This window comes from Scophthalmus maximus, chromosome 21, assembly GCF_022379125.1.
Source record: "Scophthalmus maximus strain ysfricsl-2021 chromosome 21, ASM2237912v1, whole genome shotgun sequence".
Classification (NCBI taxonomy): Eukaryota; Metazoa; Chordata; class Actinopteri; order Pleuronectiformes; family Scophthalmidae; genus Scophthalmus; species Scophthalmus maximus.
Window position 1 is genome coordinate 5,533,526 of NC_061535.1, and position 25,951 is coordinate 5,559,476.

The 25,951-nt window shown below is 40.4% G+C and overlaps 1 protein-coding gene across 2 annotated transcripts in view; it reads left to right on the forward strand.

The window, feature by feature from the left end:
• tpk1 (thiamin pyrophosphokinase 1) overlaps window positions 1–25,951 on the forward strand; it is a 61,169-nt gene that overhangs the window by 11,644 nt on the left and 23,574 nt on the right. For both annotated transcript variants that reach the window (XM_035618901.2, XM_035618902.2), the window contains exons 4-6: window positions 3,703–3,772; window positions 15,652–15,724; window positions 17,666–17,761. In XM_035618901.2, coding sequence (XP_035474794.1) covers window positions 3,703–3,772; window positions 15,652–15,724; window positions 17,666–17,761 — 239 coding nt within the window. The remainder of the gene's footprint in view (window positions 1–3,702; window positions 3,773–15,651; window positions 15,725–17,665; window positions 17,762–25,951) is intronic.

Genomic DNA, 25,951 nt, shown 5'->3' on the forward strand with positions numbered 1-25,951 from the left:
TCATGTATGATTTTCATGCCATTACACCATTTGAAGGTTGGTCGCAGTAAAGCAAGAAAACCCCCCAAAAAAGCAGTAAAGAAACTTCTTGCAAGTAAAAGTAGCAACAAAAAGGATTTAGAATATTCAAACAAATTATGCTTTAAAAATATTTGATGAGGAAGGAAATACACTTAACGTGTGTGGTTAGACTTCAAGAATACTCTGAGTGCATGTTTAGTTAGAAACACTGAAAATAAACATAACTTTTGTTTTTGTGGGAAAAACAACTAAGCAAATGTACAATATGAATTAGGAGTCAGTCTTCTGCTGACAAGAATCAGACACGTCCTGATGTATCTCATAGTATTAACAGTGTGCTTTAGTCTCGTAAAACAGTTGCCTCATAATTTACATTGTGTGATTTCATTGTTTGTAATGTAAAAAATATACTGATACAATATAAAGCAATCCAACGTTAGTGTACTGTAGGGCTTTTTTAATTTCAGTCAAGACAGGAGGCTCCACTTTATATTGCTGCAGGAAACCGTGGCAGAATTTAATCTGAAAATTACAGTGTTAAAGAAAAAACAATATTAAAAAATCATCACTTAATGATAATTATGAGTTTGGCTTCCGCGCAGCACTGGAAGGGCCCTTATGCTCAGAAAAACAAGCTTTGGCAAGGAGAAACCTCATTTGGTGAAATTTTGCTGTTTGTGTCACACTTTGTGTAATCACATCAGATACCTGGAGCTGTGCAAACAGAGAAAATGTTTGACAGACAGAAGTAACTGTTCTAGAACCCTAAGTATGAATATACCCAGTGCCTGGAGCTGTGTGTGTGTGTGTGTGTGTGTGTGTGTGTGTGTGTGTGTGTGTGTGTGTGTGTGTGTGTGTGTGTGTGTGTGTGTGTGTGTGTGTGTGTGTGTGTGTGTGTGTGTGTGTGTGTGTGTGTGTGTGTGTGTGTGTGTGTGTGTGTGTGTGTCTATTTACCTGTTGCGTGCATGCGTGCGTATACACAAATCATGACTAGCTTCACGGTTGTCACCACTGAGAGTTTCTCTGTTTTCCCAGAAGTTGTTATTCAAAGACTCTCACAGCCTTTTGCACTCTGTCAGAGATAATGAGTCATTTACATTCCAATCGTGTTTTTGACGCAAAGTATGAACAGCAGGTGGCATGGGGGTATGGATAAAAAGCACTTCCTCGAGTCTCCTATTTATATCTCTTGGAATCATAATTTCTCTTGATTTAACTAATCAAGTCGTATATGGGGGTGATATGTGTGAGCATGTGATCTGTCAATTTACAGAATGTAGGTGTGACACTATGCATTATTACATACTACATATTTTTTGTGGTTCGTTGTGTGGATTATGCGCTAATGCGTAGATGTGTAGAAATAATAGCTGTGGTGGAGTAAAGTGGTCGACCTTCAATGGATTTTAACAGGCCGATGTGATAATGATAGTTTGGAGCAGGGAAAAGCCGATAGCCAATTAATAAGCTGAGGTAAAATATAGCGATTAGCTCTTCTTTCACTTTAATGTCCTGAATATCTATTTATATCTCCAGGAATTATTTAAGTTGTACTTTAATACGGTGGGAGATAAACAGCACTTGTTTTCGAATAAAACTTTTCAGATGAAGTCAGAAACAAACATTTTCATCACAGACGCTATCTCTGTCATTTTGCCTATACTTTGGGGAAAAAGTAAATGATCCCTTTATCACTGCAACATCAGTTGGAATTTTGTCTTATCATGCAATGTGCTTTACCTCTGATGCTGCAGCATTGCCAGCTTTTGCATACACCGTTTTTAATAAACTGTATGTGTCACTGAATAAATTAATTAGTAAGAGTGTCTTTTCACAGAATATGCTGCCTATAATGTTCTGGTATATAAGGATGGTCCTAGAGTGTCATTACATTTCATGAATTACTAGTTAGATCATGTCAGGATAATTTGGGTCAAATATGACCTGAGGTAGTCTACATTGAAAGATGAATATTGACTATAATAATGCAAATCAGTTTACGTGTAGTAATGTTTTTGAAACGAAGGGCGAGTTTGCAATATCAATCATTCACTCAGCTTGAAGTTCACTTTCCCATCTTACTTTCAGTGCCTTTTAAGAGTTAATGTGTCAACATATATTGAACAAATGTACATGTTTAAGTTGTAAGCAGCTGTGAATGGAACTTATTCTTTCCACTAAATCCCGTTGACTTCTTTTTTTTTTTTGCAACCAAACAAATGACATTCATACAAGTGCAAGTTTACACTCGCAGAAACTGATGCAGAGAGGAAAGCCTATGGGGACAGGGATTAAAAAATAAAACAAGCGTACCAGTGTTGCCCGTCTCTTTGGTTTAGGTTTTAGTTAGTTTCAAACAAGGTTCAAGTAGAAAACCATCGCTGAGTCTTTGAAGTTTTTCCCCTGTGTGCTCCACAACACCGCCAAACAGAAAAGGGCTCTTAAAAAAGATAGGCTGCTCAATTTGAATAGAATGGAGGCCATGAAAGAGCATACATTTGCAAATAGTTTGCATCTAATTTCTGAGAACTTGAATGCCATTTGAGGAAGGGCAAATCACCGCCTCATCGTTCTGTCTTGGAATCACAAAAGATAAGTGCTCCTCGCTGACTTTGCCTTCAAACGGTGAAATTATTTTTTTATTTTTTTTTAACTATAATGCTTTACTTGTCTGTGTGGCGTGTCGATTGATTTGTTTTTTTTTTTCGCGTTAGAAAGGTGGAGTCTTCCTAACTAATTTTGAGCGTTATTCAAATTGTTTCCAATTTGTGCAGGGAGTGATGGAAGTGAGTAAAAAAAATGTATTGGAGTATGTATTCAAAGCAGTGCTGTCCTTAAATCGGTCACATTTTTCTTTTTCTTTAGTTATAGTGCACTCTATGATCATTTTGGACGCTGCATTTTATGTGTTGCTGTAAAGTTGTGCTGTATTATGATTTAAAATGAAGGCTGGGCTAAATAATTTTAGCTTTTAGAATGATCACACATTGATGATGATCAACACCATTTTTTAACAGTTTCAGGAAAGACTAGACATGTATATATCCATGATGTTGTATTAGACTACATTCGTTTGAGCTTGGTGTTCTTAATAATGTCTAAAAACATTCTAAGAACATAAGCCAGTGCAGTGCAGTGTTTGGTTACCTGTTGCCTTTAAGAATTAAACCAGTGGGCTACAGAACCTGTGAGGGTCCTAAACACACTCTCTCACATTTGAGAGAGAGCATACAGTGTCTATATCAGGATCATGTCTTTTGTAAATCCTTATATAGTTACGCACATACACGGAAGGTCACATCTCTTAATTGCTCGGTCAGCAGAGTGTTGCATATCGTCTTTAATGCCGTGTATTGTTAGTACAGTAGCTCTGTGTCATTCCTGTTTGTTTTTTACTACTCTGGAACTAACAAAGGTTGAGGGGAAAATAATTACACCTGCATGTCACCAGCAAACACTAGACCGAGCTGATGCATGAATTAAAGAAGACACGTCTGCCCTTAACTCACGTACCTGCTCCTCTCACTGTGACATTTCACATTGTTGAAACCGGAGTGAACTGGATCATAAGTCAAAAGAGCAGAGATGTGTCTTCGGTGACGGGAGGTGCGATGCTCATTTAGAACTAATTGTTTTCATCAACACGGACTGAAGTCACTCCATCGGTCTTTCTCTCCGCAGCTCTCTTGAGGGCATGTGCTGATGGAGCTGCCAATCACCTTTATAACACCACCGCCGGGGATCGGGACAGGTGAGTCTGTCTTGAGCTCACATTTGCGTTGGGTAATTTGTGTTGTCTCTTTCCCTGTACGTGTGGTTGTTGTTTGGGGAAACAGATTGTGAAAAGTGAAAGTGAATGGCGTTTGACCAAAATGCAGTGGCTGCATCATTTTTGCAGCTCTGTGTCTGGTTGCAGTGTGTGTGAATGTTTGTGTGCACGTTTCTAACAAAGCACTGACATGTGCACTGTGTGTGTGTGTGTGTGTGTGTGTGTGTGTGTGTGTGTGTGTGTGTGTGTGTGTGTGTGTGTGTGTGTGTGTGTGTGTGTGTGTGTGTGTGTGTGTGTGTGTGTGTGTGTGTGTGTGTGTGTGTGTGTGTGTGTGTGTGTGTGTGTGTGTGTGTGTGTGTGTGTGTGGGGGGCTCTGATCAGGCCCAGTGTCCCATCTGTCACATGAAGGTTATTTCTGGATAGAAATGTAATAGTGGTGTCCTGTATTATAAAAAGGGGATAAGTGTACATGTGCACCTGCATATTTGTGCATGTTTTACATGTGTGTGTGCACATTTCAGTGCTTGCTGAATGTGTGTGTGTGGCTAATGGAGGACTGCTGTCAGGAGAGTTCCCTGAGGTGTTACGGCTTTCATATTAACACCCCAAGTGTGAGCATGAGTGTGGTTTCTTTTTTTTGTCAGGGTGTGAATGTGATGTTATGTCCGTCTATGTCAGTGTGTGTGTTCTTACAATTCTTTCATTGTAACAATCATTTGAAGATGTACACGTATGAGGTGTGGACATATTTGCCAAGTGATGCCACTCAGGCCCATACACACCCTTTTCACAGGGCAAATCTATTCTAGTCCACGAGATTAGGATTTAAGTTAAAAGATGAAATCCTTCGTTTCATACTGATATTATAAGTTCACATGTCCAGTTGATGGAGCCAAAAACACCATACTTTAATAAATGATGTGTTGGCCTTATACTTGACCTGATTAGTCAGCAAACCAATAACACTGATGCTTTGGTAACATAAAAAAAACTAAAAAATCCAAGTCAAGATTAGTGCTAAATTACATGATGATGGTCATTTTAAACTAGAAAAACACTAAAATTGCTGACTGCAGGAGTAGCTAAACAACAATAATTACAAAATGATAATGTATCAAGAAAAATGTGTTTAAATGATGGTAATTCAAGTCAATCATAAACCAAGATCATATACAGGAGGTTTTACACTATGCAGCTATGCAGTGGAATTGACCAGAAAATGGTTGAACAACGACTATAGTTTTATTATGTTTGTTGATGGGAATGAAAGCTTTACTGTAAAAGCTAGAACAAGGATTAGAATTTGGATCGAGTTAGGAAAATGAAAATAGTGAGAGCAACAGTTTTGGTTGAAGATCAGGTCAGTGACCTCACTAATGTAATAATCCAAAAAAGTTACGCGTGTCTCTGAGCCTGCCTGTCCTCCTTTTTTCTGTTTTACAACAAGTCGTGCATCTCCGTTATCTCCGCGAGTTTGAGCATGTTATCCCTGCCCACAGAGGCATCGCTCATACTTCGTTCCTTGTGACACAGCAGATTCATCTTCTGACCTTTCAGTTCAAGCTCTGTCAGCAGTCTGTTCAGTGGAGCTGACAGCCAGACCTCCCTTTTAGCCCAACCCAACAGCATCTGTCCCACAAAATTATTCATTGCACAGGGAGGATGGATACTAGAGGGGAAGAAAAACAACAACAACAACAAGTAAATGGAGGAGGGAGGGGAAAAAAGTGTACATCATCATGTGGGAATGTGTAAATTAATCACGAGCAAGTTAAGATGTATTTAACCTAACATTATCATAACTAATGGCCTACAGAGTAGGAGAGGACGGGTGGAAGGGAAAGGGAGATGCAAAGCAATCAATCCAAGCCAAGTTTTATGAGATCTCAACAGAACCGGGGCCAAGACAACAGCAGCAATGCTCCCGTGTGATTAAACAAGAGTATGAGAGAGATGCACAGGAAGGAAAAAAAAAAAAGAAAAGATTGATGAATATTGCTTGGAAACCAAGACGGTAACACAAGTGATAGCTGAGCAGAGTTGCGTATGTATGTGGGTCTGTGTATGTTCCGCGTTTGCTGGTATCTGTTAATGTGTGCATCTGCGGGTGTACATCTCAGGTCAGTGGTCAGCGGATACAATAAAAAATAATGAAAAATTATCATGAAAACAATAAATGTTTTCCGCTATAAAATGAAATGACATAAAATGGTAAACGTATATGTCCATGGCCATGGAACATAACTGGGATCATAGTCGAGTTTGATTTGAGGGTGTAATAACTGTCTGTGCAAGCCATGCATGGCATGATTGGGGATGAAGATTTCTTTGCACAAGTTGTTTTGGCCAAAAATCAGCTGCGAGTAGCATCATCATCATCATCATCATCATCACTACCATCTAACATTTGATGCCTGGCTAAACAGAAGCAGTTTCAGCTATTGCATTAAGCCGGGCTAACTAGGTGGTTAGTGTAATATATGTGTTTAATAATTAAGTTTGGCCTGTGAAGGATGTTATGAAAACTGAAATATGGCCCTTGATAGGGAAAAGGCTCCCCAACCCAGTCTTTTGGGCTTTTCCCCCAGATGTGTACGAGTGGAACCATCACAGTGAGACCTTTTTTTTTTCAGCCCAGATATCAGAGTTTAAAATAAAATCCCAAATATCAAACCTGGGATATGTTGTTTTTGTTGAACAGATGCAGAGAAGAGGCTGCTACACATCAATGAGTCATGAAAGGATCAGCACCGCCTTAACTCCGGCAAGTTATGCCAACATAGAATTGCTCTGCCTCACTGCAGGGGCACGTGTTGGCTTTTAAGATCCATTTTTGAAAAGGGAAGCCAGTAAAAGTGCCCCACAGTCTCTGCGCTGTGATCACTTTGACCACATTCACCGCAGTTCTGCTGAAGATTTAAATTATGTTGGATTTTTACTTTTGAGAAAATCGAGGCGATTCAGTCATGCACATAGGGAATTTTATTACACCTGGTACAAACATTCACTTCGACTCAAGAATCAACTGAGTAGCATTTGGTGGCTTAAGTATTACAAAAGTTCAGACAAATGATTAATAGGATAAAATAAGGAAGTGATTACATTTTAAATCCAAAAGGTCAAAGGTCGGCACTTTTCTGGCCATAACTCAGGAACAGAAGGGGATGCTGTGACCATATTTCAGTAACTTGACCCTTTGTTCTTTGATGATTTTTACGGCATTTATAATCAGCATGCGTTCATGTGTGCGCACGTACTGTACCTTTAATGAAAGTACTCTAATTTGAAGGTGAATCGGTGCAATGGACCAGTAACTACTCAGATGAGTTTTCACAAAGCAATAAACAAATACACTCAACAGGTGAGCGCTGGGACTCCCAGTGTCATCTGTGAACTAAGACCAGATAAGATAAGATAATCCTCTATTAGTCCTCCTACGGGGGAAATTTGCCGCACTACAGCAGCAACGGATATATTGGAAATAGACGAAACATCAGTAAAACTGAGATGTAATAAGTGGGCATGCAATATTAACACGAGGAAATATAAAGAATAGAGAAAATATATACAATATAAACAGAGTATATGCAGTGTAACAGGATTGCACATAAACGGTTGAATTGCATAGATACAAATAGTGCAGACCCAGAATTTGGATAATGTGGTTGACTGGGATCAATGCCGGTTGTACAGTCTGACTGCAGCCTGGAGGAACAGCCTCAGGTTGACGCTCATCAAGCGTTGAGATGAATATGAAAAAAATGTTTTATTCAGCTGTTCGAAAATGTTCCGGTTTTTGAGTTGATGACACCAGTAGTTTATATAGCGTTTCAGCTGCTGTGAGCTCTGACGTTCTTTATATACTGTATGACAACACAACATGGTTTCTTCCATTTTCATCAGACACAAAGCAAACACTGGATTGGCTGCCCTACACTATACTGTAGCTCGTGTTATGTGCACAATTATCAGGACATAATTTAATTGTATCAAGAGAAACATTAGGTTATTATCTCCTGGACCACTGAGCAACAGTAAGCGAAGCAAAACCTTTCACCTCATAAAATGTTTATTAGTATTATTTACCAAAATTGTGTCAATATTGCTTTCGTGTGTGGGTTTAGTCTGCATTTTCATTTTCTGAGACCCCCTGGCTCCCTTATAAATCCGACCTAGTATCGCCCTTGTTTCTAAATAAAAATTGTGCTTCTAATTAAATCCTCAGAGAACTTAAGAATAATGTGGATGCACGAGGAGGACACTGCTGAAAGTGGGCAGAGTTAATTGTACAAAGGAGAGTTTGTACAAGAAACTTGCAGCTTTGTCTTGTTGGTTGTGTCAGCATGTGGATGTGGATGCACATTGGTTTGGAGATGTCAGCCCCAGCAAAAAACTTTTTATTATTTTAATTTTATAAGACTCTGACAGTTTTTCTTTCTGTGTTGAATGTCATGTTTTCTTTCCAATCTATTCACACCACATTTTTTTCTTTTTTAAATTATTAAAAGTACATTTATTATTTAAATTGGTCATTGTCTGATGCAGAACCTGTGAATTCTACTTAACATGCAAGGAAGGTCAGAGAAGATTTCTAGAGCTGAGGAGCTTACATTCTATATTAGTGTTCGGATAGTTTTATCAAGACAATTGACTGATTTGAAATACAGGGGTGTCAAAAAGTCAGAGACCACTTTCCCATTCATAGGGGATCACCCTATGAATCGTTTGGTAATAAATGGACAAATAATCTTTTCTGACATTGTTCTTAGAAACACTGCAAACACACACATTGTTGTCAAAGTAACAGGCCTATTTTATATGAGGAAAATGTAGCTATGCCTCAGGTTCATGAGATCATTTTTTATGTGTCCTGGAACTCTTTTGTATTTTATGCCATTTACCAATTTTGCAAACAAATACCAGATGCTCCAAATCACATTGTAGTGGAAAGTCCTGTAGCAATTTAAAGTTGGCTACGTTTTTTTCTCCACGCTTTGTGTGTATCATGTTCATGCTGAAGTCATACCTGGTTACTGCCCATAAACGTGGAGTAAATCAGTAGAGGAAAATGCTAATAACCTTGTTTAATATTTTTGAATAAGGGTACATTTATGTTTCTAGTAACAAAACATCACATGTTATTGTGGCATGTCTTCTTATACAGTGAATGTGTCAATACATAAATGAAAAATAATGATGATTCCCAAATAAAGTGCTTAAAGTTAATGACCACTCGGGAATAGACATAGTTTTTAATGTTAATGGGATTTTACAGACAATGTGGCATAAATCTCACAGGGAGCCTAATTCTCTAAATACAATAATTCATGTCTACAATTTGACATATTTGTTTATATCAGGAATGGAACAGGCCTTTCCAATACTTATGGAAAGGCATGTCGATGTGACATGAGGCAAGGAGATTTGATTATTGGGTCTCTAATTCTTCTGAGAAGTAGGAACTCTCAATATTCAAGAAGAATTTCATCCAGACAATGTCGTCCACACAAATATGACCTAATTAAATTGGCACAGCAATGGAATTGTGTAACTGTGTGGGACATTGACAAGTGTGACTTCAATTGGATTGCAGGCCTGCAAGTGAGAGGACTGCATTGCAAATGAATCCAGGCAGGGATTTTGAGAGACTCGTGAAATCGATGATGACTACTGGTAACTAACTTTTACTGCTTTCAGTGCTGTTCGATATTAGCACTTTTCACTTCACACTCAACATGAATTAAAAACAAATTTCTTGGTCATTTCATAACATTACATTATAATAATTTGTAATGTGCTGCATCTTTTTGTGGCAGGTGGGCATAATTTGTTTAATAGGTAATTTTCCTGCAGTAGATGTGCTCTGTTAGAACTTAAATTGTTTTTTAAAGTCTATATTATTTAGCTATACTCTTACTGATTATTATTTATTTTTCCTCACTGTATGATCTTTTGAAGCTCATAGCCACTCTAGATTTCATCAGTCGACACATTTTCTTTCTCACATGCGCCACGCTGATGCACTCCAGGTGGAGTTTGTGTATTACAAACTGATTTGAAAATTCCCCTCTGTGTTTATTGCTCTGGTTTGGTAATTGACATGCTGAGTTGAGTTGATGAGCACGGGGAACTGGGCCTTCCCTTTTAATGTGAGTGGTTTACGCTTTTGTTTTTACGCGTGCCATCACGAGTTTCCGTTACGTAAACTGTTTTAGAACTGTTACAATTAAGGCTGATTAAAATTACAATTATCTCCTTCAAGCCCGCTCTCTTTCTCTGTTCAGTACACCTAGTAGCCCTAAGTGTAATGCTGAGAGTTAATAAACTGAGTGTATGTGTGTGATTTGGGGGTAAGAGATGTGTGGATTTATGACTGTCTAGTTATTAGCCGCAGTGCCTGCAGGCAACTAGCTGATTAACTTTGCCATTCGACACTGGTGGATCGCACACATGAAGAAATCCAGGTTCTGCAGGAACACACGTTCATGCTTTCACAATACTACATCCAACCAAGTGTTATCTTTTGCAAAACTAACAACTACAACGCTGCAAGTCCTAATATCTGAAAGACAAAATTAATAGAAGATCATCTGATATCACGTGCTTTCACGTGTTCCTTCCAAATTATCCCATATTACCCAAAATATAACCCTTAAATTGTTCAAATGAAACTTGTTAATTCAGGAAAACAGGGCAAATCCTTTTCTTTCTTTTCTTTCAAATAACTGTACTCCACCCTTTCACTGGCCTTCCTCGTGTGATTGGGAGATGGGAATGGTGAGAGGAGTAATCAGAGTAGTGACGCCACAAGTGAGGAAAATATGAGGAAAAGGAGAGGAGTGTTGTGTTGTGATTCAGGAGATGATGAAAGATTTGAGAGAGCGAGAGGATATAAGCAAAACAACAGTTTATTGTAATTAGTGGTCATAGGAATGGATCCTTCCACTTTAGTTTGAAGGACACCAAGACCGGAAAAGGGTGTAAGAATATATAGGGGAAGAGGGGTTTTTTTCTCTTAATGAAGTGATTAGATGGAAGTACAGCAAGTTCCCTTATATACACAGGAAAGTAGTATTGCTGAGCAGAAATTAGATGAGATTGGAAGAAGGTTTACATGTTTACAGCAATGTGGGAAGGAACAGTGTGGGTTAGCAGGGAGAGGAGGGGAAAAAAGCAGGCAAATAGGATGTAGAGAGAGGGAGACAAGGAGACTGATACACAAACACACACACACACCCAGGCAAAGGTCACACAGCCATCCCCGCCACATGATACTCAGACAAACTGGCGGTAAAATGCTCTATTTCCCTTTCAAATTAAAGTGTCAGTTAATATTAATGTGGAAGTGAAGACTGTCAGATACACAGCACGCAGGCACACAGACACAAACAGCATTTACGCTTACGCACAAAGACACAAATACAGAATTTAGAATCTCGCCTGGTCAATTACCATCTGTCGGCGGAGTCAGGCACATAGGTCAAAAAGGTGTGTGTGTGTGTGTGTGTGTGTGTGTGTGTGTGTGTGTGTGTGTGTGTGTGTGTGTGTGTGTGTGTGTGTGTGTGTGTGTGTGTGTGTGTGTGTGTGTGTGTGTGTGTGTGTGTGTGTGTGTGTGTGTGTGTGTGTGTGTGTGTGTGTGTGTGTGTGTGTCGCTCTGATCAGGCCCAGTGTCACATCCCTTCCCATCTGTCACATGAAGGTTATTTCTGGATGGAAATGCAATAGTGGTGTCCTGTATTATAAAAAGGCGAAAAGTGTACATGTACAGCTGCATATTTGTGCATGTTTTACATGTGTGTGTGCACATTTCAGTGCCGGCTGAATGTAACACTTTTGAAATACATTTATAAATTCATGTTAATACATTATTAGCAAATTTACATTTTCTATAATATTATTTAAGGTACCATATATAGAACAAATAGTAACGGATCAGAGAAAGAACCCTGGGGCACACCACTATAGAGGGAAGCAGCTTCAGAGATGTACTGCAGGAGATGAACCAGTCCAGGGTGCTCCCCAAGACACTTACCCACTGCTTAAGTCTTTAAAAAGCACACTGTGATCTTCAGTATCAAAGGCTGCAGTAAGATCCTGCAGCACCAAAACAGAGCATTTACCCACATCAGAAGGCACCATTATGTCATGGGAGACTCCGAGAAGAGCTGTTTCAGTGAAATATATCTGACGGAAGCCCAATTGAAATTAATCTCAAATGTTGTTTGGAGTCAAGAGTTGTTTGGCAGCAACTTCCTCTAAAACTTGTGAGATAAAAGGCAACTTAGATATAGGCCTTTTGGGAAGGGATGCATCAAGGTTAGTTGACTAAGGGAAGAGGCTGAATAACTGCATGTTTAAAAGGAGCTGGGACACAACAAGATTGCAGGGAGCTATATTTATGATAGAGATCAGGCTTGAAACACAGACCCAACTAAATTGTATGCAAGGAAGTAGGTAAAATGGGTGCAGCGCTGGAGGAAGTTTTCATTTGCCCTCCAGCTGAATGTCTTCTTGCAGGAAAATAGTGGAGAAGCAGACCAAAGTTGATTATAAAGTTGGATAAGCAGAAAGGGTCAATTCCAGCCGTCTGATTTCTAATCTTATCCACAAAGAAAGAGGAAGTTGCTGCATTTACCATCACATGTGGCATTGCGATGAGTGACAATTTTAGGATTGTGTTTACTGGATTAAATCGGTGGACAAAGTTGGGGGCACTAACCATTTTGTTAAACTCAGTTAAAAGTACTTTGTTGTAGTGATGGAGCTTCGTGGATTTCCATAGCCGCTCTACCCTCTGGGACTGACGGTGTAACCAACAAATAATAACCCCTAAAACCTAACCCTGACAGGGTGAACAAAGTTCATTGTACCGGGTGCCGCTTTGTCTAAAATTACGAGCAATGTGTATTGTAGGAGCGGACCAGACTAGTAACAATTTTATGAAGGCAGCACTGCGCTTGGGTCAAAAGCTGCAGAATACTTCTCCACTGAGAGGCAATTTAGGATGCGAGAGCAACTTACGTTTGCTGTGCAGTGAATCAACAAAGATATGTAGAACAGAACACATTCATAATTAGAAAAGTGCATCTCTTCAGAGCAAATAGAACAAAAAAATCTCCAACAATAACAGCTCCGTCCAACGTGATGGGAACAACCAACTTGGTCACCTGCAGTTCAAGTAGTGTTCACCTTCTGACTTTGAAAGCATTTTTTGTAAACCATGGCAAGACCTCCGACACAGCTTCAGGTCCTGGAGATGCTGAAAAAGTACACTCCTGTGGACTTTGGTGGTCGGATACCATATTATGTCAGGAACAGAAAAAAATCTTAGCCTTTTGGGGTGAAGAAGTCATTCAAGCGGTCTCTTCTGACTAGAGAAGGGTTATTTGTTTCGGTGGACTGGCTAGCCGTCCCCCCCCCCCCTTCGGCTGTTCGCCACCATTGGAGGGGAAACTGCGGTGTCAGAAGGTGCTGATTCCAGAGAAAGGTCCGAATCAGGGCAAGTTGGACACGCAGCAGCAGCTGAGTGGGCCGTAGCGTCAACAGAAACGGCTGTGTAGCTAAATAACCCCCTGCGTCTGCAGACCACCGTTGGCCTAAGACGACTGATGATTAAGTGATGAGCAGGAGGAAGGCTGCTGACAAGATGAGGCATCCCACAGAACAGTGCCCTGGATGTTTGCACTGAGATAGGCAATCTGTTTAGACTGCTCAGAGGTCTTACCGCAAAAAACAGGACAAACGAGAATCTTTCTTCCTAAGATCATCAGAAAGCAGTCAGATATCCACCTCCAGCTCAGCTTTCTTTGAATTTGCTCTCTGAAGTATAGTACATAGTCCCGACAGATGCCGTGGTTACTGTGAAAATCTTTGAAAGTTTCTGGTGACAAAGGTGTATGTTTTCACTCAGTCACAGCTGCCGTCAGTCTGATAACTTAAAATAACTGAGAACCCAGGGGACTTAAATCCTTCATCTGATTTAAGACGACGATTTCTGACAGTGTGCTCTGTGGGTGTGAGGCCGCAGATTGAATACAATTGCTGTTCTGTTTGTCTTGCGGTATCTTGATGGTGTAAATAGCATCACTGAGGAGGGAGGGAGGGAGGGAATAATCCTTGTGTATCTCTTTCTTCAACAGTCCGGAACATCGCTCTCGCCCCCTTTTTGGAGTGCACGCACACAAACACACTACCCAGCCAACCATGAAATCGTAATGTCAGATCTGTTAATGCCTCCAGATAGCGGCAACTGCATCCCTGAGTGGTCCCGCTCCTCACACATAAATGGAGTAAACAGAGAGCTGTCCTTCTTTCTCTGACGGGAATGCGCTACTCGGTAATGGCCGGTATATATTTGGCTGTTTTCACTGAAATCTACAACCTACCTTCTTAATTCCCACACCCTGAGAATGCCGGTTGTCTCAAAGCACAGTTGTGCTTGATTAAATGAAATGCATGGAGAAATAACGCAATGCAAAGCCTGCATGTACACTTGTTCCCAAACCTCCTGCCCAGTTTTATTGTCAGGTTTAATCCTCTTAATTAACATGGTATTTGTGTTACAACAACAATTAATATGCTTGCTTCATTTTTCTTTGTGTCCTGGGAGGTAATTCTTAGTTGGGTAATAAACCATCGGAAAGTATTGTACTTTTAAAACCATACATTGCATTTATATAAGTTCCTCATTTTATATTCAGATAAATACATCCTGAAAAGACACATTAGTTGTCTTACCTATGCAAACAATAAGCCTAGCTTAAAACAAAGTTGAACTGATTATTGTTTTATTTATTATTTATTATAGTATTTTTAGTAGTAGTATTATTTATGTACTTTTTTGTTTAAATTGTGGAAATCTGTATTATATGTCAATATATGTACTATTTGATATCATTTTGGGTGACCTTTACATATTTAACCTGTCAGTATTTTCCTGTACAAACACAACACGTATACATGGGATATCAATATCTGTGGGGAAATAATAATCACCTGCTACGTTTTCTAAAAAAACATGCTTTTCTATTTACAATATCTACAGTAATAAACTGAAGTTTGTCAGTGATTGTTGGATAACAGGGAAGCTGTGTCTACATGTTTCATCCAGATTTGTGGTGCACTGCCCCTTTAGCTCGCATACATGAACAGATTTATAAAATACAGTATATACATGAATTATTTGCATTGCCTCATTTCACAGATTACAGCATTTTGATTGAGCACATGCATCAAAACACCTAAAAGCATTGTAACATCCTGTAGTAAATCCAACTGAAACTCAGCTCGAGTGGAGAATCTTGTCTTTCAGTGTAATGGAACTGTTTAATAACTGATGAACGCTAGTTACCTCATGCTCTGTTTGTTTGTTTGTTTGCGTGTGTATGAGAGAGAGAGAGAGCTTTACTGTACTTGTGTTTGAGTTAGGAATAATCTGCGTCCAGTCCTGTCATTACTCTGTGGGCTTACATGTATGTGTTGTGCTGTTTTTGACTTCTTCTTCTATCTATCACTATCAAACTCTAAGATGTTTTTTTTTTATTTCGATTTGTTTTGGATTAGATTTGCGAGTGAGTGAGAGAAAGTGAGTGAGAGAGAGTGAGTGAGAGAGAAAGACAGGGCCAGGCTCAGTGCCACAGAGAATCACCCTGTCAGTCTCCGTGACTCTTCGTCTTCCCCCCGGGGCGGTGTCACTCCCCTCCCTCGCTGCACAGATCAAAGAGCTGATATATGTCCCCTCTCTCTCTCTCCTTCTGTCTTCTGTCTCTGCCTCACACACTCTGTCTCTCTCTGTCTGTCTTTCTTGCAATCTTAACCCTCTCCCTCTGTCACTCATCCTCTCTGGCTATCCTCACATCCAGCTTCCTCCCTGACTATATCAGTGGGGATTTTGATTCCATTACGACCAAGGTCAAAGCCTTCTATGCCTACAAGGTGAGTGGGGACGCGACTTCCACACTCTCTCAGACCCACAGGTGCTCACAGAAATGCACTCACACACACACACAAGCGAAATGCACAAAGACTTCAGGCAAATGCAATTTAAAAGTTTGGATATAAGAATTCTATACTATCATTATACTATCAACCTCGGGGTCAGGACACCTACATGAATCTAACGGAGGATTGTCCATGTTGAAATAAAGAAAAGAAAATGATATTCTAAATCACAGAACTGCATTATTCTTCTCTAATGCTCCTTTCTTAAGAAATACTGCCTTTTTAAGCCTTTCAGGCAGCTGGAAGTTATTAAAACTAATCAAATAATCTGAGACTGGAAAATCACCCTTTGATTGTTGTGCACACAACCTATAAATATGCAACCTTTGATGAGCAGCTGTGAGGAGATACAGTATGTCTGTTGACTTTGCATGATTCCATATAAGCAGGAAATAAATTTGAAACTTTAAAGTTCAATGCTCAAATCCACTTTTTAATATAATTCAGCGAATACAACCGGGGATAAAAGTGTAAATAGTTTCTTCAATCTTTTAAGGTCCTGCAGAGGCGTGCAAGATGTGGTAATTAGTGTCAGTTATATATAACTACACATTACGTGGGGATATTACACTATGAAGTGAAGTCTCAGGAGTCTGCATTTTTCTAAAAAAAAGGATTTTTATTTGCTTAATTTAAATGCTATCATGCAAGTGTAGTTCACCTAAGTGATATAGGTGAACACACTCGAGGTAGAAGCCGGTCTTCTGACGACATCATAGTCTGGGCTGCCTGTGTCCCGAGCTGCGCAGTGTAATTGTTCACTCTCAAATCTCTAATGGCAAAGTTCTTCTTTCAAGTGGACTTTTCATTGTTTATCACAAGCAAAATGTCAAACCAGACCACTTGAAGCTCGGTTCAATAAATAATAGATCCAGGCTAAGGTGTCACATAAACACACACACACTTCAGAGTAAAGAAAGTGCAAGGCCTGCGTGTTCTTTGTGCTGCGCCACTCTGTGTGTAACTGTGATCAGACCCCCACTGATATACACTGTTTACAGTTTGAAATGCATATCCAGTGCTTAACCATACACACACGCACACACACACACACACACACACACACACACATACACACACATAACACAGTTGCACACAGAGATGTGAGTTGCCTTCAGCTGTGACACTCATTTTTCCTCTCACTCTCTGTAGCTACCTGGAATACCAGTCCCTTTTCACAAACATCACACAGGTTGCTTAAAAAAGAGAGAAAAAAAGAGCAATGCGTTTTACAGTGAGAGAGAACCGGCTGTTACGGTAATGCTTAACGAGCAGAACAATGTGAAAGTTTGAGGCGTTCCTTCAGAGATTTGTTAGAAACGGTGAATAATTCTGCATAAACGGAAGGAAGAGATCAGAGGAGCATCCGCAAGGGAGGGAGCGAGACAAGGGGTGTCAGAGATGGAGGAGAGGAAGGGAGGGAGGAAGGATGGGATTAAACAGAGCACGGAGAACACGTTTCTGTGAACTGATTGTACTGCGCGCGCGCGTGCGTGCGTGCGTGCGTGTGTGTGTGTGTTTCTCTTGTGAAATAGGGAAGCTGGTGTGGTTGAGAAGGAAAGTGACAGTGTGCGGCGAGAGGAAGAGACAGGAGGGGTAGAAAGACAGAGCTTGGTTGTTTACCTGGATGCTGTAGTTTAGGTCCACTGACTGGAACCTCTACATTATTCAGCAACACAGGCCGCAGACAGCCAGACAACACTGAAACACTGATTTATACCACTCTGCATCTCTCTCTATCTCTCTCTGTGTTCCTGTACTCCTGTTAGCCCCCTATCTCTTATCTCTGCCTGGGATTTTCTTTTTGATATCTGTTTACATCTGTCTGATGTTTTTACCTTTGTGTGATTCCATTCTTCTTGTGTGTGTGTGTAGGGCTGCAAGCTGATGGAAACAGCTGACCAGGATCTAACGGACTTCACCAAGTGTCTTGCAATCATGCTGGAGGAGATCCAGAGAAGACAGTTGCAGGTAAAACACCCAACTGCACACCAGACACACTGTAATGGCTTCGTTGTTCACATGTTTTTGAATCAGGTATGACATGTTTACAGTTGAAGGGTTACTTTCAAAGTAACTTTCTTGCCGAGAGTTACTTAAGAAGACTGATAATGTTCTCAGAGCTTACCATAAAGACTGGAAACGGTGGGGGCGATTCACATCTAAATGATAACCGGATGCATTTCTCCGTAAGTATGCAGACAAACTGCTGCCGTTGACCTCTGAAATAATTCTGCTGCTGCCACCATGTGTTACATCATCAATACATTTCTGCCGCCGCCATGGCGGTTAACAGATGAGCCTTTATGATTTGGCTCATGGGCATGTCCTTTTCAGTGGTTAATCTGGGGGTTTGATCCGACCATCCAGAAACTTTTTTGGGGTCGTCTCTGTGCCTTCATATGCAAATTACAGTCTGAACTTCGGATTCTCACTGCCGATCAGTGGTTTGTATCTTGTGCGTTTGGCAAGTCTTTCAAAATGGTTGGTGATGATACTTTTTTGTTGGGTTTTCCGTCACAGCTCTCACAGTGTTCTGTCATCAACTACTGTTGTTGTCTTTGGCCGACCTGTTCAATGTCTTTTGCTCAGCACTCCAGTGGTTTCTGTCATTTTTCAGGACATTCAAAATTCTTGTATTGCCTATGTCCAATGTTTGTGTAATGGCTTTGATCGATTTCTCCTGTTTTCTCAGCTTCAGAATGGCCTGCCCTCTCCCAGAGGGTTTATTATATTTTACAACAAATTCTTTCTTCACAGGTGAAAAAGACGACTGAAACCACGAGTAGACATTAAGAGCCATTTAATGTTTAAACAGTTAATCTAAAAGGCAACACCTGGGCAATAAGGAAACACCTGTCATTCACAAGTTCGAATATTTTTCCCAAAGAAAACGTGCCTTTTTTGCCTTTCATCAGAATTATAGCTGAAATGTCATTCATGTACAACAAAAACAAAGGGATTGGCCAGTGTTCCAATATTTTTGACTGAACCCATTTCCTGGCTCCAGCTCATATGCAACAGACAGATACCATATCAGAGTCAGTCTTCTCATCTATCTAGTAGAAGGTACATTTTTATTTCCCAAAATGTTTACTACTCCAATGGTGGAATTTCTTTTTATCATATGAAGGACACAATTTTTTCTTACAAAAAGAGTTATTAATATTAGAATAAATAGCAGTAGATGTAGCTTTGGGTAAAATGAAAAAAGAAGAAAAGTAATGGTCTCCTCTCCCTCAGCCTCTAAAATGATTTCGTCCTCAGGTACTGAAGATGATCTGCTCATATGTCAATTGTAATGGACTATGATTTGCTGTGGGTACCTCCCATGAGAGTGTGTGTGTGGGTGTTTGCATATGAAACAATGTGCTGGAAAGGAAAGAATGACGATGCTCATCAACATTCCTGAAGAAATGAGCGTTGAGGAAGGAATAATAATGGGCCAGTACAAAATACGAAATACTAATTTTTGTTGCTGTGCTTTCAAAGCGTGAAGCATTTTCTAATGGGCCGATCTTCGAAAATGCTAAAATGAGCTGCCAGCCATGAGCAAAGCCCTGCAGTGCCCAGTCAGCCGCTGCAGAGCCAGACACACACGGTGATCTGATCCAGAGAGCGACTCGGTTTCCACTCTGACTCGCAAAGTGTCGGCTGAACTGCACAGAATGTACATCGCATGAGTGTAATATTCTTTTTGCTTTCAATTTCAATTGTTTAATCACTGACCATTGTTAAGATGTGAAGTAGCGTCATGGAAAATTGTGTTTTGTCTGCCTGTCTCATTTCCCCCTCTCTTTTGCTTTTTCTCTCTTTCTATTCTTCTGTATTATTAGATCTTTTAAGTAGCATGCTTAGCGTGGCCCCAATCAATGCTAGAGTGCCCCAATCACCTAACATCTCCACGCTGATGGAATACCATGGAGAAGACGCCAGCAGACGCACAAACATGCTTGTATAATCTCGTTTGCACACCTATTGTCACACGTGTCACTCTGTTTTGTGGTGTCAGGCTCTAAGAGAAGATACTGTTGTCCTTTGTTTCCTTTGGCCTTTTTTTCCCTCAGCCTTGGCTAATATTTACTCTGCCTCTGAACTGGCACTGAGTGTTTGCCCGTCTGTCTGCCTGCAAGAGATTGGAGCCTGGCGATCAGTTTGTGATGTCCTGCAAGTCATGCGGATGCTAGTTTAGCTAGAATCTTTCCTCTTTTCTTTACCTGCCATGACTCTTATGTGAACTTTGCTCCGGTCAACACTTTGTAGATAAGCATTGGTCACATAAAAGCATAATGTTTTTTGTTATGAGGGGGAACATTAGGTATTCAAAAGCATATATAGTTACAACATTGTCATCATTTACATTAACAAAATAGGTGATGTCATAGTGAGAACAGTCGGACAACATATGTTCAACATACGATCAACATATGATTCCAAGACATTTGATTTTGTTTCTTTCTAGTGTAAGTAACATCATATTTTCATCTTTTCATCTATCAGGGAAGATGATGAAGGGAGTGCAGCCGACTTCCAAAGAAGCAATATCCTTCCGCGAGCAAGGAGAGAACTGAAAGCAAGCAATGTTTAGTTACCTCGATATAAAGCTTTTGGCTGACTTGGGCACTCCGTAAATAGCTATCCCTACACCAGGTAGCACCTCCACCCAATTACTTTTAGATATTATTTCAAAATAGAAGGACCAGAAACTTATCAATTTAGGGCATGACCAAAACATGTGTGTTAGGTCAGCGGGGGACTGTGCACAGCGGTCACATTTATCATCACCTTCTGTAGAAGTTAAAAAGTTTAAATTGGAAAAGTTGAATTCGATATAGAGACCCGAACTGGATCTGAGGAGGAGGAGTTGACACATGCAGCAATCCTCTCCCACCAGTCGTCATCAAGATTTTTACTCAACTCTTATAGATATTGTTAAGAATTTGTTCCTTAAAAGATAAAATGTGGTTATATATTTGCAGGTTAAATTAAATGATTAGGTGCCAACAGGGAGAGATCTTGGAATTTACAGTATAACACCAAGGGAATTGTGTCCAAATTTTAAGTGTAGATGTAACAGTGGCTAGATGTATGTATGTGTATGTGGGGGGGGGTAAACTTGACGCTGAAGGAAAGATGAGTGAGAGATGAGTGAGAGTCAGCCACCAGTCAGCCACAGCACAAGTTTCATGCCGTATCCTTCCCAACTTTTGTTGGAACCCATTCAGTAGTTTTTGTGCAATCCTGCTGAAAAACCAACAAACAATACACATGGAAACAAACCTCCTAGACGTACAAAATAATCAGGTTAGGGCTAAGCATTCATTTTTATACAATGCACTCTGCCTGCTAAAGAGAAGAGAAAATACTTTCACCACAGCATATAAATATCCCCTTTCCACCCTTTTGAATGGCTTTTCAGCTAATGAGATAACTACCTCAGTAGCATCCAAGTGGAATTCCGAATGAATAACATTGAGGAGCCGGCGTGTATTTGAAAAAGAATGATGACCCTTCATGAAGCTCTTCCATCAAAACCGCATCCACATAGCACGCTAGCATTTTTGCCAGTATTTTAACACTTGTGTTCAAATGTGAAATAATAATAGGATGGGTGGCGCAGTTTTTATTCTCCTCGCTTGGTTTTAATAAAAGTGACACTGATGCTTGGGTCAATGTTGGAGGCAAAGAGCCTGTAGAAAGGGCATTGTCAAACATTTCCTAAAAAGGGAGGGGTTAATTTATTTGAAAAGTTTAATGGGGTACCGATTAAAACCTGGGGATTTGCGATTCTGCATACTTTGAGCTTTCCACTTCCTGGGATACCAAAGGTTAGTCTAACAGCAGATTTGTGCCTGTACTGATAGAAGGAATTTCCTAGTTATTAAAGAAACACAGGTGCTATATCACAAGGGGCTCCTGAGTTATGCAGATTGATGAAGTTAGATGAGAAAGTGTGGCTAATGAGATCAGTCCACAATTTGGGATCTCTTGCACAATGCAGACTTGCACTTTATGAGCAAGCTTGCATGAGCAAGGACGCGACTTGTTCGGTCTCCATACCTCGTGTGTGGAGCAGCAGTTGCTCTGCTTTCACAGCAGATAATGAACTTAACTCAGTCTGGGAGTCCAATCTCTTTTTATATAACTCTGGGGAAGGTGCCTTTGAATATTGTCAATCCTGCTCCAAAATGGAATCTGTCAGTTCTTGTTTTTTGAACCTGGGTTTAGTCATAATTTGGCCCCTACAGTTTGAACTTTCAGGGCTTCTTAAAGCACCCGAAGGAGAAACAGAATCTATTTTGTTAGTTGCTAAGAAGTGATCAGTGGATGTGCATATGTCATCACAAAATTAATTGTCTGATAATAAAGAAGAATTTAAGAAGTTGGTGGCAGTTGACAGGGGTGTGGTCCAAGATCACAGTGGCTTAATATTCTTTTGTTTTAATATAAGAAAGACATGACTTGTTAATCAAATGTGAGAGAACGATGAAATTGCCCTGGGAATAAAGGAATCTCTATGGATCCACATGTCCCATTTGGTTCAATTATGTCGATATGACTGACCCGTAGCCTTTGGAGTCTGAGGAATTGCCTTCTTCTATTGTTTTATATTGTTTTGTCATAAGTCAATAGTAGTTTGAGAGCCTTGCAGAGCAACTCCTCTCTCGTGTCCTACATCCAGCTGGTAGCAGAATTTATGGGATTATTTACCATCAGGCCATGCTGTTCCCACTTTTTGCCCACCTTCACTTATTTCCGTCAACTTAGCCTCTGTAAATGAATTAAATGCGCAGATTGAACAATTATGGGGGAATTTACAGATCACTGAGCATTTTGCACCTGTATGGGCTGTTTAAGATTCAACATATTCACCCACTGAATGTTTTTCTCCACACAGCAATTTAGAGAATTTACCTTTGTATTGTATTGCTGGGTTGAATCCCTAAGAATGTTATCAGGGGATTATGGTGTGTGTGTGTGTGTGTAAGTGTGTGTGTGTGTGTGTGTGTGTGTGTGTGTGTGTGTGTGTGTGTGTGTGTGTGTGTGTGTGTGTGTGTGTGTGTGTGTGTGTGTGTGTGTGTGTGTGTGTGTGTGTGTGTGTGTGTGTGTGTGGACGTCTCAGTTTGTGAATTAGAAAAGTGTGTGTAGATGTCGTGCACGTGTCTGTATGCATACAGTCCCTGTTTACATCTATTTGTGTGTGTACTTGTTGAATTGTGCGCATGTATGTGTGCGTCCCGTCATCTTCTGGAATGAGTGTGTTCTTGTCTGTTTGTCTTCTCACAGCTCTCTCCTAGTTAGCGTCTCTCCTTGCTCCACTGCTGAAGGCATAAGCAACACTGCTGTTTTAATTTTCACTCCCCCCCAAAAAAAAGAAGATGGATGGATGTGTTGATTTGCGAGTGAATATTGCTCGCTCTGGTTCCCCCGGCCAATCAGGAGGCAATGCAGCTGAATGGGAAGAGCCAGCTTGTCAAGTTTTCTTCATTCCGTCGTGAGATTCACGAGTCATTGCTCTTTATACTCTCGGGATTCTGTCCTCTCTTGGAGCTTCTGGTGACTTGCTTCGGATTTTGAACTGACTCACACTCTGACACTGTTTACCCTCTTTTTCACTCCTGTCCCTGGTAGCAGCTTTGGTCCTTTCCATTCTGGTCTGTAAAAATGAGTTTCGGTGAACCTGTGAAAAAAGGTGGGACGGATAACAGAGATGAACTCAGTTTTGATGGATGGTTAAAAGAGCATCCCCATATTAAAGATAAGAGATCCTAAAATTAAGCTTTGACATATTACGCTTTTTCAGATTTTTTTTCCTTTCCTCTAGTGTGTTATAGGTTTATTTGTGTATATAAAAGGTCTGCAAGTTTAATTAGCGGAAAGTCCACTGTGAAGGCAGCTTCTCTCCCCGACAGAAAAAAACACTGCTCCTGAAACGCCTCGTCAGGAGCTTCAGTAACAGGCTGAGTCACCATGTCTAGCGACTAGTCTGGCGCGGCCCCCAACATAACTGGGCAAAGCGAGAGCGAGAGAACTTCCTACACGCTCTGGAAGCAGTTGACCAATCACAACAGAGTCGGCCAGCTGGCCAATCAGAGCAGACTGTGCTTTATCGGGAGGGGGAGACAAGAGCTAAAACAAGCGTTTCAGACATAGGCTGGAAAGAGGAGCTGCAGGACAGCATGAGGAAACGTTGGCAATTTTGTTGTTGTCATGTTTGAAACAAATTTTAGAAAACAAAAAATTGTTTCAAAAACAATTTCATTCTAGTTACGAAGGTATTGTTGTTTTTACCAAAGGTTGATGTAGTGCCGTAGACCTCCATCAATGAGTCACACTTGGTGCTGTAAACAAGGCTCCAAATGTTTTGAGGAATACTCGCAAAAAAACTACAGCACACAGCCGTTTGAAGAAATTTCGGAGGCTTTTCGAGTATTTTGTCGGAGTGAACGGGCTCTGGGCTGAGTGGCGCACAGAGTATAGAAGTTGCAAAGTACTGAGAGAGATTAATGTATTGTCTTGTCATTTTGTTTGTGATACGCCATCCTTTCCATATAAGACCTGGTTAAGAGAGGAAATATTTTGGAATACATTTTTATGTTTGTTCCCACCTGAGCAACTGATAAGTGCAGTGAGTTTCACATTTTTATCATTTACAAAAAAAAATTGTTGCTACAGCAATTTCTCTCTCAGGGAGGGGAGTTGTTGTTGTTTACAGCTTCGCCGATGCCGCTGCATATGAGGCTGTGAGACAGATGTTGAAATAACCTCAGCCTCTGCACTTGGTTTCGCTTTTTACTTCATCTCCTGAGGCAGGGAGTGAGTTATGTCACACTCAGTTCGGTAAATAGTCTTCATGTAAGGAGCCGAGGAGAAAACGCAAATGCATTTGGCTAAACGACACTGCAGGACTTTCTCGTTCTGTGGTTTAAAAACGAGTTAATGCATGCATATCCACTTATACATGCGAATTAAAAAATATATATATAACATTCACACATCTGTTACTGTAGTAAATTAAAAGTGGCGGATATGATCTGACTGATCAGTAGCTATGGTGATAAGATTAGTAAGTTCTGAAAGTGAGACATTTTTAAACAGAAGTAATTTATACACTATTGGCTGCTAACACTCCGCTGAGGTTTTGCTGCGGCTCCAGCAATAATTGCCAACAGCAGCAAGGGCAATAGGAAATAACTTTACCTCCTACATTCTGTTTTATTTATTTACAGTGCACGGTTCGAGTGAAAAAACACTCAAGTTTGGCGAGTGTGTGTTTGGTTGATATGTTTTTTTCCGTACCGGCGTGACTGTCAGTTGTCAGCCTGTGTCAGCGCCTCTGCCCTTTAGACTCTGTTGGGTGTTACAGCTGTCAGCACCGGTGCCTGACTGCTTGGGGACTTTGTATGAGGATATAACTGCTGAGAGCTGTAAATATTATACTCGAGCAAACTGCTGGCTCAAAGTGAAAAAATGAACCCTATTTTAGCTCGGAGGTTGCAGGTAATGGTGTTGGTTTTTTAATTAATCCACTTTTTTGCTGGTAACATGTCCACCTCTTAAAATAAGAGACGGGTGTTTTTTACCCTCAGTGTCAACGGCCCTGAATTCATTGTTTGGCGCCTAATTGTTAATCTGTCCTCCATTGTCTTTCTTTGATAGGCGCTCTGTTCAAAACTTAATGGTCCCAATGGGTTTTGTTGTTGTGACCAAAGCTAATAAAGCATTTGTCCATCTCTTGATTATTTCCCAGCATGTCTGTGGCTCTCATTCTTTACCACCAATTGGAATTGTAAAACCATGTAACCGAGATAGAGAGATAGACATATATATATATATACTTTTTTAAACAAAGCCATTTCCTGTAACAGCAGTGTCACTGTGGGTTTTCATCGGCGAGCCCGTGAGTATTAATGGCAAGGGTGTACTGCATGTGGGATTGACTGAAAATAAAATACAGCGCCTGTGTCCGTTGTACTGTAATAAAGGAACAAGCCACCCGGTGAAATATTGTGGCTCACTTGTGTGTTTTTAATGGTTTATGGACAACTATGGGCCTCATAACACAGAAGTTTTTGGCTACACAGACGATGCTTCTTATTACACCAGACTTGTGCTTCAACTTTACAAATGAGTTTATGTGTTGGACCCATTTTTGTTTTG